The following is a 12,581-nucleotide window of genomic DNA, read 5'->3' as shown; positions in this document are numbered from 1 at the left end:
GCATCAACACTTTTCCATGAAATCGAATAAAATAAATTGCATAACAACTATGGCATCAACAGATTTCCATGAAATTGTATAAAATAAATTGCATAACAGCTCTAGCATCAAAACATTTCCATGAAATTGAACAAGCAATACATACTATGGAACCTAGTCATAGCAAACACATTTGCATAAAACAAACAGTCAAAGAGTAGAATATTATGTGAAATTAAAATTGCATACCTTATTGCTGTTCTCTTTCAGAACTTGTGCATCCTAGCACTAAGACCTATCTTTCTTTTTTACAAGATGGTCCCTTTCTTGTTTAACGAGGAAAGCACTATTCTCATTAGGCTTCCCCTGGCATCAAGACTACTCTTCCTATTTCAGGAAATTTCAGACCAAAGAATTTCAACCATGGCTGTCACTTTAAATTCTGATTGCTTCTAAAGTGTACACCTTAATTTATTCTGCCCAATCATAGGCAGCGGTCCCAAATTTCTCCCAAAGAAATAATTTCTTTTATCAGATTTGGACAGCTCAGAATCTGTGAATGACGGTTTGTAACAATTCCCCTTTGAAAAATGATAAGTTGACATAGGTTCCTATCAAGTGGTTAGGGTTGGTAGCTCAAATGTATACTTTCTAAGGGCTGTGTTAAGATACCCCGGTTGATTTTATTGAGTCTGAATGCTGCCCCTTTGAAGTTTACACTGACATGGGGAAGATGAGCGAAGAAAGGTTAAAGTGACCCATCACAAAGACTTTTCTGGCTTAAATTTGATTAAATTGTAATGCTCAGTGCATTCAACTTTAAAGTTCACTACAATTCAAAATTCGACACTTCACAGTGAGCCATGTGCTATTCCTGCAGGGACTATATGTCAATGCTAAGAATGTAGCCTTATTTGGCAGCAATCTTAGTTTCAAACATGGAGGGCTCAGTGTCTGGTAGCTTTGTGTAGGAAACACCTGGAACATTACTTACACATACAGGTTGTCATTGTCTAAGTAAAGAATGTAACTTCTTGATATTGGGTTGTTTGTTTTGGCATCAGCTGCTGACAGTAGACTTTATTCTACAAAGAGATGCATATTATAGTCTTTAACCAGATTGAATGCCCCTCCTCTTTTTTTAGCAGTTCACCCCAACTGTGGTTGGTATAGTGGTGCACAAGGTCAAGGATGTACCTACACAAACATTTGATCAGCAGGTATCAACACATCATTGACAAGTACTCTTGTTCTTAGCAAATTTGCAGCTAGGAAGAAAAGTGTAAGCAAACAACACTCACAGCGCTTTTTAAAAGTTTTCTTTAATAACATTTACATTTGAGTGCAAGTGATTTTAATGGTGTCCCACAACTTAGGACTTCAAAAGAATGATGTGTCCCAGAACATACAGTGCACAAAAAAATTACTCTAAAAAGTAATTTCTGGTGTCCAAAGAAATATGGTATCCCAATATATATGTTAAATATGGTACTGGGTAGTACATCTTTGTACAGGTATAGTTTGTGATAGGCATCACAGTTGTCCCACATTGTTTTGGTGACTAGCAGTAGTTGGCCTCAGAAGTGCCTTTATTGGCTATCTTGCTATAATAGACCTCTTTGGGTTGCAAGAAGTTCTCTTGAGAATTATTTCAGTGGTCTATGCAATCATAGTGGTATACTCCCTTTTGGTAAGGTAGCTTGCACTTGTGCATGACTTCTGGATTTTATTTTGATGTGATTTAAAAAGTTGCATTTGTTTGTAGCATCCACAAGCCTTTCAAGTGAGGTTTGCATGAAAAATATATCAGAGAAGCTAAAGTTGTTTCCATGTTGTTGGGAATGAAACTAATTTTTTTTATTTTTTATCTTTCTGCATATTGATTAAGTGACAAGTTGCAACTTGTAGCTGTGAAGGATGTGAAATTCAACTGGTATGGTGGTTGTCTCCTGGTTGATACAGTTTTACTGTGAACGGTTCCCAAATACTTACCAGTGATAAGGCAGTGGTCTCTGACTGTTGAGAGGTTTACTGCAAACATAGAAATCATTGGTTATATTATGGGTGTTGGTGTGCTGGATCTTTTTTTCACCCAATTGAAAGCTTTATGTTGTGCAGTTTTATTTTCATTTCTTTGAAGAAGTCAAGAAGGTACTTTTTACATTGGGCCATTGGTATACCACAAGTGGCTAACTCTGGCCATCATACCATATACCTGTGTAGATAAACCAACAGGGTACTTGTATTGGGTGTTGTGTATTGCTCTTGGCAGATTTTATTACCTTGTTAGTCAGCACTTCAGAGTCTATGAAGATGATGTAAAGAACTTTAATTAACTTACACCAGTGTTTTTAAAGCACAGGGTAGTTTTGCCCTTTGGTGAAATCTTCATGTGGATGCCTCAAAATGTTGGCTTCTCCTTCTTGTGCAGTTTTGTATTTTTAAAGTCCATGGTGGTAGGATTGGCTTGTTAATTTTAATGTCCATGATGTTGGTGTCGGCTTTGTTTATTTATGTTGTATGCTCAAGTGTAGAGGCATCACTCTGCTATCTTTCACTGTTATATATATATATATATATATATATATATATATATATATATATATATATTGATTGTATATTTTACTTGTAAGATAATGATCATATGTAAACAATATGTTTACTTTTATTTAATGTAGGACATTATTATCTTTCTGGGTTTGATCTTGTTTTTGTGTTGCAAATAAGTTGTTTTCTGCTATTTGAGTTCAAGGTCTAGCTGTTTTTACAAAATTTAGAATGTTCTATAAGTAAACTTTGACCCACATCATGGTCGTCGTCTTGTGTTCTGTGTTTTTATATAATGTTGTGATCAACAAAATTATTACTCCATATTTTAATTTATGTTTTGTGGAATCACTTTTAATTGTGTTCAGATATAATTTGAGAGGAATTATTTATTTAAATTTTTCATTGTAATTACAAACAGCTGATTGATATTTTATACTAAATCATTACTTTGGGATTATTTTATGTTCATTTGAAGACATTTTGGAACATATTATTGTGATACAGAAAGACTGTTGGTACATCAGCACATTCAAGATAGAAATTCATTTGGAACATTCATTCCATATTTTAGGAGTTGTGATAGAACATTTAGCATTATTTACGATATAATTCACAACAATATATTTAGTTCCTCTTAAATTTTCACTTTGTAAATTATTTGTTGAATTTTACAAAACTTGTTATGCTTCGGTTTCTGATTCTTTAAAGGTGAAATTTGGAAAACTAGCTTGAACCACAGCAGTAACTAAACAAACCTTAAGTATTGACATGTGATTTAGCCTTTCATTTTTACTAGTCAGACAGGTATGAGGTGTTTAGTTGAGATTTTCAAACATTATTTTTCATAGCACTTAATTCACATAATGTGGTCATTATCATAAAATTTGACATTTTTTCAAGATTTCTTCATGTAACTAATTTCTTTGGCATTTGAGTAGTGAAACAATCTGTACAGTCATTGATCATCATAAAGCATCTTTGAATCATTTACAATTCAGAAAAGTCAAATAAATATTAATAGAACCAGCAGTCATAATATATTGAAAAGATATCATTGAGATTTCTAATCATTATTAGGGACACCTGGTAGCTTACAGTGATATATAACTGTCCAGTTTTTTTAATAGAGGCCATAGGAGCAGCAATTATCTCATTCCAAATATTTATATTTATTGATATATAACTGTCAGAGTTTGTTTTCTATAGATGGCCTTGAGAACAGCTGTTTCACTCCAAATATGCATATGTATTGACGTATTAATGTCCATGTTTTTATTTTCTACAGATGGCCCTGGGAGCAGCAGTTCTCTCACTCCAAATATTTCTGTGTATCAAGTGGAGGAGGGTCAGAAAGCAGTGGACATCATATGCAGAGCTACATGTAATCCAGCCTGCTCATACAGATGGATGAAAGGCAATGTACAGATCAATAGCAGTAGCACTCTGTCTCTTGGCATTGTACAGAAAAATGAAACTGGGAACTACATTTGTGAGGCATTCAACAACATCCGTGGGGAAAGGAGAGGATCCAACATATCGATGGAAGTCATTGTCAAATGTATGTATTGACTGAGTCTAGGTTACTTGTTGTAGTCAACAGGTGATTGTGACATTGAAATGAATATAGGTAGCACTTTTTGATTGAGAATGTAAACATAATGTTTTATGATGAATTGTTCCATTGGAGTTCTTAAATACAACTGTCAGTTAATTCTGCTGAAAACAAAACAGTTTGGTGCATATCGTTATGTGGGTAAAATCTGGTTTCACAGTATTGTTGAATCTGACAAAGTGTTCACTTTAAACCAACATTTGGCAGGCTGCTTGATATTGATGAAACAATGGTTGAGTTAAATTGTGAACATTTGCAACATTTGCACATTGTGATAGACCCCGATTGCCAAACCACAAACTTTTGTTTTTGCTGAGTTTTTTAACTTTGCATTTCAGCTAAATTTAGGATGCAACTCGATTTTTAAATGAGTTATAGCATAGGAATGACAGACCTATTGCATTTTAACCAAATTTATATGCATTTTGAATTTCTTGACACCTTGGTTGAGTTCTACTAACCACCAACCCACGGGAACTACTGGCTTGCTTTCTCTCACACCCACTATGGTTAAGCTGAGACTCGATTCATCAGAAGTGAGTTTATGAGTGAACTTTATGATAACTTGGCCACCCAGAGCCCTTCAGTTGACTGTCATCATTGAAGTTGTAGCACCAGCTTGTCCTACCCACTGACTTTTCTTTGCACACAACAACACCCTTAATTATTATGTTTAAAACAAATTTGTTATGCAGCTTGATTCTCTTGACATCAGTTAAATTGTCAGCATTCTGTATTATGTAGTAGCATAATAGCCCTTGATTGCCAAACCCACCTTCTTTAATTTTCAGAAATTTACGCTTTTAATTAGTATTTGATTTCAGCCAAAGTTTAATGGCAGCATAATATTGATAATGCATTGGCTGATTATGGTTGTTGTACCTAACTATAGTGAAACAAAATTGCACAAGTTCAGACATTTACCCCATGCATGAGTTCTTGTTAACACAGTGTATGATTTCTTCTGACATCCAGTCCCAGGATTATAGAGGGTGATTAACACTTAAGAAAGTATATACTTTTAGAAGTTGTTGCATGAACATAAGAAAAGAAAAATTAAAAGCTAAATGATCATTTACTGTTCTGTTAAATTTCAAGATGATGATGAAATTGAGATTGATCACGAATAATTAATTGCAAAATAAACTTTTCCAAAAACAATGATTTTAAAAGTTGCTTACCAAGCTTACTCCAGTATTATTTGCTTTTGGGAAATGTCTTCAAAATAAAATCATAGCACCATTATCGTAACAAATAATTTTCGTTATAAATATTGAAATACATGCATTCCATTTATTGCAGAACACCATTTCCCAGAAACTCATTTGCTTACTTGGTTACCTCTTTAAAATAAACTGCCCATAACCATTAGATCAGAAATTAATGTCTTCCAAACAAATTCTATAGGCATTGTCTTGCGCGCAAAATAAGCTAGAATGTCTATTTTCATTTTAAGTATTAAAGTACATGCACTCCAGCTTATTTAGTTAATGTATACATGCTCATATACAGTATATTGTATTGTGCTTTGCTCTATTTGTTGTATATCAATTTGTTGATTCTGAGGGCCTCTGGAAAATTAATAACTGCATTATCTGTATTATTTTTTATTCTTATTCTGATTATTATTTTGATTATTATTATTAGTGGTAAGGGCTGGCCATATTGGCAATATTTTCAAGCTAAATACTTCTCATTATAGTTAGTCCTAAATGAACATATGTTACCTCTCATAATTTTAAACATTTTATAACAGCTCAACATATAGTCATATGAATATTACAAAAACAAAGCACTTCCTTCTTGTATATAGCCATTCCTATATTAAAATGACACTGATGTATCCTCCACAATGACAGCATTTATGGTCATCTGGAAGATATGTATCTGATTATTTCTTCTAAACAGATGGTCTTATTAGCATGGACTTTCCACCTAAACACTGTAACAAGGTATTGCTGGTTCTTAATGAAAATTAAGCTTGTCTGACTCCCAACATGGGCAACAAAGTAGCTAACTAAACATGTTATAATATTCGTCATGCATACATGGTGGCATTTACATGGGATTTTCACTGGGGCACATTTTGCAATATGTAATTGTTGGGATGAAGTGATTCATCAATTATATAACATTGATGCATCAATACGTTTGCCATACCAATACACATACTGATACAAGAGGTGGAATATTGATACAAAACAATACGAATCCTATACAAGTTATTTTAGTATTCAGCAATCCTGAATAAGTGTTAATCATCTGTCTTTTTAGTCCTTAAATTGAGAATTCATCTCACATAGATGTTGCAGGCAAGAGAGTAACTCATTTTTGTCAATAAAAAAGAAAAACATATTGACAACATCTGCTCACATTCTACAAGTTTGTGACATGGTTCCTTAAGTATCCCTCCCACATTGCTGATTCTATGCCAATTACCTTATCCCAACTGCATGTTCAGCATTAAAGAGGCATTCCAAATGTGTTGTCCATGTATAACGAAATACTTTACTCATCATTTATTAATCTTTTTCTCGCAAAGTTACTATGTTGATTTGACTAATGTCTACCTGGGTCTAATTTGATGGCTCCACTTCCAGTGTGTCATGCAATGAAATATGTTACATTCAATTCTAATGGTGGTTATTGCTTGTTCTAGTCCAGGATAAACAATAACCATCAATCAGAACGTAAATTATCTTGTTTCCTGCATGACACACAGAAAATATTCGCAAAGCAACAGAGAAAACACAACAACAGCTTTTAAATATCTTTAATGTACTTAAATCATACTTGACAAGCAAATTTGGAATATTCATTATTTTAGATATTTAATCAGTGACCAAGTATGCCCATGGTATAAATCAAATTAACTCAGACGTATTGATGGCACAGATTCCAAACCAGTACATGGTCTGTTGTCTTGTGTTAATTTTTTTTATATAAAAAGGCACTTGGTGTTGTCAACAGTTTTCCTTCTTCATTAACAAATGTAAGTGTCTGTGGCAGCAGCAGTTGTTTTGGATGTGCATGAAGTACAAAGTCATGAGTTTTCCCCACTCCTACACCAATTTTTATTTTATCGATGAGATTTTCCTTGCATGAGGGAATTACACTGTTTCTTCTGTTTTGAAGAAAACACCTTAATGTCTTCCAATGCTGATATGTGTATCGATGTGTCCTCTCATTGTGTATTGTTAATTGTAATGTTAAGTGGCACAGGTGTATCTTGTCACCACTGTCTAATCAGATCGGAATGAAAATGGTACAGATCTATCAATCAGCATGGGTCATCCTCGTAAATACTTTTATAATCTTTAGTTTCTCAAATGAAATTCTGTTGATTTTTCATCAAGCATGGCCACCATGGCTCCCATTTCCTTAGTGGAAAGTGATATCAGCACTAGGTTTTCATCAGAAGCCTTCATAATATGGTGTCTACTTTGTCCTAAATAATGACAACTGTATGTTTAAAATACGGTCACATTGGGTGGTCAGCTTGAAAATTGTTTTATTTATAAACCTACTGAACAGAATGGGTTTCCATAAGAGAGCTTCTTATAAGATGTCTAATTGACCCTAAAAGAAAATGAAACATGACATCCATTGTGGCCACCTGATGGCATCCATCTTGACAATCCTAGCTCTGCTCTTTATATATAGAAGTCATATTAACATGAGTTTTCAACAGAAGACATGCTATGATGTTTAGTAGGTCCTAAATGAAAAATGTTTCAGTCTGATTTCCAATATGACCACTAAAGCAGGCATTTTGAACATTTTGTTACAGTTGCATCAAGCATGGCCACCATGGCTCCTATTTCCTTAGTGGAAAGTGATATCAGCACCAGGTTTTCATCAGAAGCCTTCATAATATAGTGTCTACTTTGTCCTAAATAATGACAACTGTATGTTTAAAATATGGTCACATTGGGTAGTCATCTTGAAAATCGTGTTATTTATAAGCCTACTGAACAGAGTGGGTTTCCATAAGAGAGCTTCTTATAAGATGTCTAATTGGCCCTAAATGAAAATGAAACATGGCATCCATTGTGGCCAACTGATGACAAACATCTTGACAATCTTAGCTCTGCTCCTCATAAATAGAAAGTCATATTAACAGTTTTCAAGAGAAGACTTGTTATGATCTTTATGTAGGTCCTAAACAATAAAGGTTTCAATCTAATTTCCAATATGGCCACCAAGGCAGGCATATTGAACATTTTGTTACAGCTACTACTTTTGGACAGTCATATCAACATGGTATTTTTCAGCAAAAAACTTCTTAAGATGTCTGTGAGTCCTAGGTGAAGTGGTGTCTATTATAGTGCATGTGGCCACTATGCAGCCATCTTGGAAATCTTATTCTAGCTTCTCCATTAGAGAAAGTCATATTTACATAAGGTTTTCATTAGAAGTCATCTGCTTGGTTCTACCATCCAATATGGCCACAGAACAAAATCTTCAAAATCTTGTCATTGCAGCATCTTGAATGGATGGTCCAATTAACTTGTGGTCTTGGCTAAAAGACTTCTGATCTCTGCTTGGTCTTGGCCAATCACATACAGTATGGTTTCCATGAGGACCATCATGAAATTAGTTTTGCTGGTGGCTTTCTAGACTGGATATAAATCCTTAGAAGTTTTTTTTTACCAGAAACTTCCAATGACCTCTGATTGGTCCTAAATGATAATGGTGCCAATCTGACAACTAATATGTACATCCAAATAGCCAGTTGGAGGATCTAATCCCTCAATAATATCAGAGATGTTTTCAACAAGCATCAGGAGAAAAATATCTTATCTTGGATTCCTCAGAATTCTTTATGGTCAGTACAACATCAGTCCCCACAAAGGTCAGTATAACTGGTTCATGCTGACATAATTGATAAAGCAAAAATCTGTAATCAAAAGTTTTGTCAATAATTAGTTAAATTAAAAATTCAGAACATTTTTATAAACAAATGAGGAAAAGAAAAATCATCCATGGATTATTGCTTTGGATTAAAAAAATGTGCTAATCAGTGATGAAGTTAAATCAGAAAGGCTTGAGTTATAATAACAGCGAAACCTTATGTTACTCATTTGACCAGTATTTTTTCACAGCGATGCAATGTTAGTTTTCTTGTGTAAATAATATATGTACAAAATTTAGTTTCTGTAGTACTAAACATTGGATGATATTAGTACCATAATGGTAGAATGTGAATATCACAATGAATATGTGATCAATGTAGAAACCTTAATAATAATAATAATAATTATAATGCCTTTATTTTTAGCCTGAGCTAGAGTATAATAATATTATTACAATATTGCAACCAGGTCAAAATATGTAGAAAAGCCAATCATAAAGAGGTTATTGAATTTTACTATAATTATGTTTTCTTCTTCAGATGCACCAGTTGTCAAGCTACAGGCTACAGTACGAGACGTTAATCCATACAGAGTCAAAGAAGGCCGTGAGAATGTGGTTCTTGTGTGTGAGGTAGTAGATGCGTATCCACACCCCACTTTATTTGTCTGGACACACAATGGGAATGAAATACAAAGTGAATCAAGATCTAACCTCACCATCCCTGTAGCTACAAGACAGACAAATGGAACATGGGGGTGTAAAGGACACAATGGATATGGAACACCTATAGAGAGTAAACTTCAGGTTGATGTACAGTGTAAGACATATATTGTTATTGTCTGGTTTGTTGTCATTTTGTCATAGCATGGTATACAATATAATAAACCCAACACAATGACTAACATGGTTGAAAAGAAAACAATCAAATATTTAGAGAACTGGAATATTTATTTCTTATTGCCTTCAGGGTACCTTTAACTTGTATTTGCAGCTCTACAACCACTTTGCTATTTGTATGGTATGATAACTCCGGTGTTGGACATTAGGTTTACATGTATTTACATGAATTGTATGTAGTCTGAATGCCAGATAAGCACACAAAAAGGTATAAGGAAAGAACAAATATATTTTTAAAAAACACATTACGTCATTTCATATATATATAACAGCCATATAATGGCTGCCAATGTATTTTATACCAACCATTTGGTGTAAAGAATGACTCTGTGTATACTGGTGTCAAAGATAATGGTCACTGCAACTGAAGGACACATTGATGCTTACAGAACCACTTTACTAATCAATGGTCTTCACTTATGAAACTTTGTGCTTTAACTTTGGGTAAAGAAGAAACATTTAGGATGAAAAGGTTAAAGTCACTATGATTGATAAAATGAAATGTTGTTTCCATCCACTAACTTTCTTGTTTCCATCCACTAACTTTCTTCATCATCGACAATTGCTAATTTTTTCAATAAGTAATAAATAACCTGTTGCTTTGAAGAGTTGTCATTTTTCTGATGCAAAGATATCCCAAAATATAATGAGAATTCATCCTTTCATAATGTGACCAGAATTCTAGAATGTCCCTAGTCCACTCTGTAGATCACAGACTGATAGATGTTACTGCTGCTTTAATTTATGATAAATAGAAATTGACTTTCACTTTGAGTGTTAAATTTTATGAATTATTTCCTAGCTCAGATAGGTATTAGATTAGGTTCACCTCTCCATGTCAGAACTGGTATGCGGACTCCATCATGATTCATATTCCTTTTATTGTGAATTGTATGCGTTTTATCTTGAAGGAAAGCAGGTTAAACCAGATACCAATTTTCCTTTTTAGTCATTGAACAACAGATTAAATTAGTAAATTATTCCTTATAATTATTATACTTATTATTAGGATCTTACCAAGTCTTTGCTAATTTATTGGTTTTCAAATAAGCCTTGCTCATATTTGAATTATTGTCAGTGTTATGTTATTTCTTTACTCTTCAGTATTCAGCTTAGAATTGCTTCCTTTTTTATCAAAGCATCATTAATTATTTTACTTCATCAAGAGAGCACATACAAATGATTAAAGTATCATATCTGTTCTTAGTTCTTACATAGAAGTGTTTTCAATAAGTCTTCTTATCAGCATTCTCTTCCAACAACGACTAACCATGTTGTAGGTAGATGTGACCACAGGAAACCCCCCTGGGACACCCACCCCACTTTCCTATATTTTAAAGGCTGTGAGAGAACAGACAGTTGCCCTTTTGCATCTTATAGTCAGGTGAGATCTGGAACTTTTCCAGCCTTGCCAACAGATGTATTTATAAAGGAATGACAAATCTTCCTTCCTCAAATTCCACAGAGTTGTCAGGTTTTTCCTTTTCTGAGTCACTCAGGTCTTTGGAGGTTCTTAAGGTTGGTGGGCCTCTGTTAATAGGAGGCAATAAATGGGTGAAAAGTGAGTTGAACTCTCTCAGAGAGACATTGGGTCACATTAACATGCCTCCGAGGAGTGAGAGTGGGATGAAGACATCCTTTCTGTACACATTGATTCTCATTAGTATTATACAGAACATGCTCCCTTCAGATCCGCTTCCTCTTCCATTGGTCAAGGTGCCAGAGGAGGAAGAGGTCTGGTCTTTTGAGAAAGCCAATAATTTTGCAAAGCATGTTGATTACTGTTTGAAATGATTATTGGTTACAACAAATAGATTAATAAATGCAAGCTGTATAATCGACGATCACATTCTAGCTTGATAGATATTTGGTTTTAAAATGAAGATGATGATTAACATCTCCAACATAGGCATCATGATGGTGCTATTCTCTACTGTTTTCACATGACATTTTGTGTTATTATGTTTAGCTTCTCATTGTTTATCTGTAACTAGCCAACATTCTATTTTAAGTTGTGGTATTGCTCAATGTATGCAAAATGTATGCTTGCTCAGGATAAATAGACTATCAATGTTTAATTGAGTACAAGTTATGATTCCATCATGAAGCATCTGCGCAAATTTCTTACAAAACTGAAACTGTTGTTGATATTTGTAAAACAGAATCACATTTAGCAATATATTTATGAGCAAAAGACACATTTTAAGTTACTTGTAGTCCAGGTAACAATAACATGTGCTTAAGTTTAATCATGATAGATATACTTTTCATTTCAGATGGACCTGTCATAGAGCCAATTGGAAATAAGACAGTCATTGAGGGCCAGTTGTTTTCAGTAACATGTAACGTTGATTCTAATCCATTGCCAGTGTCTGTATCATGGACAAAAGATAATAATGCAACCTTCTCACACAACACAGCTGTGCTGACAGTAGACAGTATTAGCAGGTATGACAGTGGGACATACAGGTGTACAGCTGTCAACAGAATTCATTCGAGTGGACAGAATGAAGAATCCCTGAATGGAATAGAATGGTTTTACCTCACTGTTCAATGTAAGATGCAATCATTTTGGAGCTTTTTCCTTGATTTCTAAAATTTATGAAATGTAAAATCATTACAACCTACTCTGAAATATAAAGTTGGACTGGTTTTAAGGTAAAGACAGACCATTGTTTGTGGAGAG

At 34.1% G+C, this 12,581-nt stretch overlaps 2 protein-coding genes across 2 annotated transcripts in view; both read left to right on the top strand.

Annotated features, from left to right (window-relative positions):
- Positions 1-4,098, top strand: part of LOC149774846 (cell adhesion molecule CEACAM5-like) — a 131,484-nt gene extending 127,386 nt beyond the window's left edge. The window contains exon 7 of the mRNA XM_089944659.1: positions 3,815-4,098. Within this exon, the coding sequence (XP_089800785.1) occupies positions 3,815-4,098 (284 nt within the window). The remainder of the gene's footprint in view (positions 1-3,814) is intronic.
- A 4,810-nt stretch (positions 4,099-8,908) lies between these two features.
- LOC149774845 (neural cell adhesion molecule 1-like) overlaps positions 8,909-12,581 on the top strand; it is a 45,495-nt gene continuing 41,822 nt past the window's right edge. The window contains exons 1-3 of the mRNA XM_089944658.1: positions 8,909-8,996; positions 9,537-9,815; positions 12,172-12,450. Of these exons, the coding sequence (XP_089800784.1) occupies positions 8,909-8,996; positions 9,537-9,815; positions 12,172-12,450 (646 nt within the window). The remainder of the gene's footprint in view (positions 8,997-9,536; positions 9,816-12,171; positions 12,451-12,581) is intronic.

The sequence above is a fragment of the Sinohyriopsis cumingii genome, unplaced genomic scaffold (genome assembly GCF_028554795.1).
Source record: "Sinohyriopsis cumingii isolate HCF-2022 unplaced genomic scaffold, ASM2855479v2 utg000127l, whole genome shotgun sequence".
Classification (NCBI taxonomy): domain Eukaryota; kingdom Metazoa; phylum Mollusca; class Bivalvia; order Unionida; family Unionidae; genus Sinohyriopsis; species Sinohyriopsis cumingii.
Note: the sequence above shows the minus strand (reverse complement) of the source record. Positions and strands in the feature narration are given on the sequence as shown.